Genomic DNA, 4,748 nt, shown 5'->3' on the forward strand with positions numbered 1-4,748 from the left:
GCCCAGACTGGGCTGAGGGCCCCCCCCCCCCCCAAGTGCACAAATTTTTGTGGACTTGGCCTCTAGTGTATGTATAATCAACCATTGATTTGACTGCTGGGTATACAGGACTTCCAAAATCATACCTGGGCTAGGAGTTAAATAGATTTTAAATTTGACCTGAATTAGTGAGTTTAACAGAATTTACTTCTGTCTCTCTCTTGGATTTTTTTAAAATTTTTTTATTGATTTCAGAGAGGAAGGGAGAGAGAGATGGAAACATCAATGATGAGAGAGAATCATTGATCAGCTGTGTCCTGTGCACCCCACACTGGGGACCAAGCCCACAACTCTGAGCATGTGTCCTGACCAGGAATCAAACCATGACCTCCTGGTTCACAGGTTGACACTCAACCACTTAGCCACACCAGCTGGGCCCTCTTGGGACTTTTTTTTTTTAATTTTACAGCAAAGATGGAGATTTATTGAAGAACCTCTTGGGACTTTTTTAATTGATTGTACCATAATTACCTGAAAAAGTTTCTTAGTCCTGTTACGGTTACCACCTTTCTTTGTTTCCATTCAACAAATATTTGTTAAGAGCTACCCCAAAATCTTTGTCCTTGAAGAACTGGCATTCTAGTCAGAGAAGACGATTAAAAAACAATAAATAAAATATAGTAGATGGTGAATAAGTGCTATGAAAACAATGACGTAGGGAAATGGATTGTTGGGGTTTGGGAGTAGCTGCATTTTTCATAGGGGGCCAGGCAAAGCTTTTATGAAGTGATACTTCATAAAGACAAAGGAAATGATTAAGTGAGCCATGTAGATAGATGTCTGGTGTGGCAGCATGTCTGTGTGTTCATGGAACAAGAACAAGATCCTATGGCCAAGCTTCAGTGAGCCAGAGGAATGGTAGGTTAATAAGGGACCATGTCAGATGCAGATTATATGGGGCCTGGTGAGCCACTGTAAGGACTTTGGCTTTTCTCCAAGTGGGAACCTCTTGGGTTTTGAGCAGAAGAATGATTTCTAGTTCAATGGGATCATTCTGGTGGCTCTATAAGGAATCCTATATAATAAAAGCCTACTATGCAAATTGTCCGACTGGGAGTTCGACCACTCACTATGATGCACGCTACCCACCGGGGGTGGCATGGAACATCGCGGGTGTCAGTGACGCGGTGCTGGCAGTGGAGGCACTGCCGACCCCAATGGGCCCCAACGAGAGTGGGACCATAGCGGGATGGTGGAGCAGGTGAGCAGGTGGCACCAGGCTAAGGCAGGTATGAGCGGGGGGACCCGATCACCCCACCAATCGCACCACAGATGGCAATCAGCAGCCGTGGCAGCAGGGGGCGGGGGGCCCGGCCCCAACTGATCACCCCACAGGCAGGATGGTGGAGCAGGTGAGGGGGCAGCGCCAGGCGGGGCTGTGAGGCTGGGGGCGCAAGCTGGGGCCCAATCCCTGCAGGCCACTCCACGGGATCCCACCTGTGCATGAATTCGTGCACTGCGCCTCTAGTCTACTTATATAAAAACTCCAGATGTAACATCACATCCAGAAGCTCAACCAACCAGAAGTCAGTCCTGCAGGGGTCGTCTTGGAAACAGCTGCGCCCTCCCTAGCTGTTTCCCAGAGGGCGAGGTTTCAGGCAGGAACCTGCCCTCAGGGCAAGGTTTCAGCCAGGAACCTGCCCTTGGAGCAGAGCATGGAAGTACTGAGTCCGGCCTTCAAACCAGACCTTGACAGTAGGGAGGAGGCAGCCCCATTCCTCATAGAATTTGTAAATGAAACTTCAATTTCTAGACTCAATCTAAAAAGTGAAGTTGCTAAAACTATTAAAAAGGCCCAACTTCTCATTATTGATGAATGCACCATGGCATCCAGTCATGCTGTAAACGCCATAGACAGATTACTAAGAGAAATTATGAGTCTGAATGTTGTATTTGGTGGGAAAGTTCTCCTTCTTGGAAGGTTTACTTCTTGCCTGTTTATAAAAGTAATACATGCATATTTTGGAAAATTGGGAGAATAAAAGAATATATATTGGTAAAGAAAATCCACTGCTATTCACATTTTGTTGTATTTCTTATAAGCCAATTATGTATACACTAGAGGCCCAGTGCACAAAAATTCATACACTTGGGGGAGTCCCTTAGGCCTGGGGAGGGACAGGCCCAAGCCACTGTCTGGCCTCCCTCTGTGGGAGGCTACTGGGCAAGCCTATGAGGGGATGATGCTGGCCAGTGTGCAGCCAGCCCTGCCCCCCCACCAATCGCCCCTCCACCACAGCTGATCACCACCAAACCCCCCCCATCACTGTCCCCTCCCTCTGCCCCCTGGCACACACCTTGGCTGGCCTGGCCCTGCCTGCTCACTGGCCCTGCCCCCTGCCAACTAGTCATTCCGCCGTTTGGTTGATTTGCATAGTACGCTTTTATTAATAGGACTTTTTAAAATATAATTGTAATTCTAAAGTACAAACAATTTTGTTTCCAGCATTTTTTCCATTTACATTGTAAGTGGAATTTGGAATGCTAATGACTAAGTGAGATTGGCAAAGTAAGTTCTGGGTTTTACAACTAGAGTATTTGAAGTAGGTTAGTTAATTAGACTTTAAAAATTTCATATCTTTGCATCTGGCTGAGATTTTTTTCTTTTAGTGTATTTGATTCTTTTGTAAGTCTCCAAACTTCCCAACCATGTTAGAATGCTCATTTGTTTAAAAGGGGAAGAAAAATTAATGAAACTAAGAATTGTTAGTGGAGTCCTGGCCCGGTCGCTCAGTCCGTTGGAATGTCGTCCCGTACACTAAAAAAAAGGGTTGCAGGTATGATTTCCGACCAATGCACATACCTAGGTATCAGGTTCGATCCGGGGTCAGGGTGTGTACAGGAGACAGCCAATCAATGTTTCTCTCCCTTCCTGTTTCTAAGAATCGATTTAAAAAAACACACACATACACACACATGATCAGATGAGGATTTAAAAAAAATGAATAGACAAGTAAATGGAGAGCATATCCAATTCTTCTAATGTATTAAAGCTTGCAGAGCAAGATGTGAAATTATATCACAGGAGTTATTGAGTGCTGTATGTTAGCATTTTTTATCACTTTCCATATCTGTAATATATTTAACTATACTTAATAGTTTCATTGTGTATTCTTTTTTTTTTAAATATATTTTATTGACTTTTTACAGAGAGGAAAGGAGAGGGATAGAAAGCCAGAAACATCGATGAGAGAGAAACATCAATCAGCTGCCTCCTGCACACTCCCCACTGGGTATGTGCCCGCAACAAAGGCACATGCCCTTGACGGGAATCGAACCTAGGACCCTTCAGTCTGCAGGCAGACGCTCTATCCACTGAGCCAGACCGGTTAGGGCTCATTGTGTATTCTTTAATTAGAATAATAGAGTCAAAATTATTGGCCATTATTTTTTATTTTTCTTCTTGTTCTTAAAGATGGGTACATTCCTTAATTTTAAAACATTTGAATTTTAATGAAACATCATCTTGGAAGACAGTTTACTTTTGGGGTGAAACTAAAGAATCAATTATAGTTAATACATTAATTCATACAAAGCATAGTTGAATGGTATAGATGAAAATTAGTTAGGATGATAGCATGCCCAAAGTAACTGCCCCAAAATATGTATATAGATTAAATGAAATTGAGTATTTTTTAGATTTAAAGGTATTTTGTTACTTTAGTATTGTTTTTGCATTATCTAATTATCTGGTAGAAGAATGAAATAATATAAAAACCCACAGAATTTTTATTAAGGTATTATTTTCTTTTTCTAGCTTAAAGCAATAAATGTAGATCTTCAAAGTGATGCTGCTCTGCAAGTGGACATTTCTGATGCTCTTAGTGAAAGAGATAAAGTCAAATTCACTGTTCACACAAAGGTAAGTGTGATTTTGTGCTTGTATTATTTTAGGCATTTATTGTGCTAATGTTACATATGTAATAATATATTGACTAGAACTTTGGTTTTGAACATAGTTAGAATGAAATTGTTTTGTGTGTGTGTTTTTATTTTCATTTATAATTCACTGGTGCTATTTTCACAAAAATGTTTTAGGGAAATGTATTTATTTTTAATTCTTTATTGTTGAAAGTATTACATATGTCTCCTTTTTCCTCCCATTGACCTCTCCCGCCCCCCAGCACATGCCCTCACCCCACTACTCTCTTTGTCCATTGGCTGTGCTTATATGTATGCATACAAGTCTTCTGGTTGATCTCTTATCCCACCTACCCACTCCCCTTCCTACCCCTGAGCTTTGATGGTCTGTTCAATGGTCTATGTCTCTGTAACTATTTTTTTTAAATATATTTTTATTGATTTCAGAGAGGAAAAGAGAGGGAGAGAGAGAGAAACATCAATGATGACAGAGAATCATTGATCGACTGCCTCCTGCACACCTCACACTGGGAATTGAGCCTGCAACCTGGGCATGTGCCCCTGACTGAAATCAAACCGGGGACCCTTCAGTCCCCAGGCCGACGCCAAACCAGCTAGGGCTCTGTATCTATTTTCATTTATCAGTTTATGTAGTTCATTACATTCCACATATGAGTGAGATCATGTCATACTTATCTTTCTCTGATAGGCTTATTTCACTTAGCAAAATACTCTCCAGGTCCATCCTGCTGTTGCAAACAGTAACAGTTCTTTCTTTTTCACAGCTGTGTAGTATTCCATTGTGTAGATGTACCACAGCTTTTTTAGCCAGTCATTTGTGGTTTCTC

The 4,748-nt window shown here is 42.0% G+C and overlaps 1 protein-coding gene across 1 annotated transcript in view; it reads left to right on the forward strand.

Annotated features, from left to right (window-relative positions):
• Positions 1–1,228: 1,228 nt before the first annotated feature.
• SNX6 (sorting nexin 6) overlaps positions 1,229–4,748 on the forward strand; it is a 55,728-nt gene continuing 52,208 nt past the window's right edge. Inside the window, exons 1-2 of the mRNA XM_006759716.2 lie at positions 1,229–1,240; positions 3,797–3,901. Of these exons, the coding sequence (XP_006759779.1) occupies positions 1,229–1,240; positions 3,797–3,901 (117 nt within the window). The remainder of the gene's footprint in view (positions 1,241–3,796; positions 3,902–4,748) is intronic.

Source organism: Myotis davidii, unplaced genomic scaffold, assembly GCF_000327345.1.
Source record: "Myotis davidii unplaced genomic scaffold, ASM32734v1 scaffold176, whole genome shotgun sequence".
NCBI lineage: Eukaryota > Metazoa > Chordata > Mammalia > Chiroptera > Vespertilionidae > Myotis > Myotis davidii.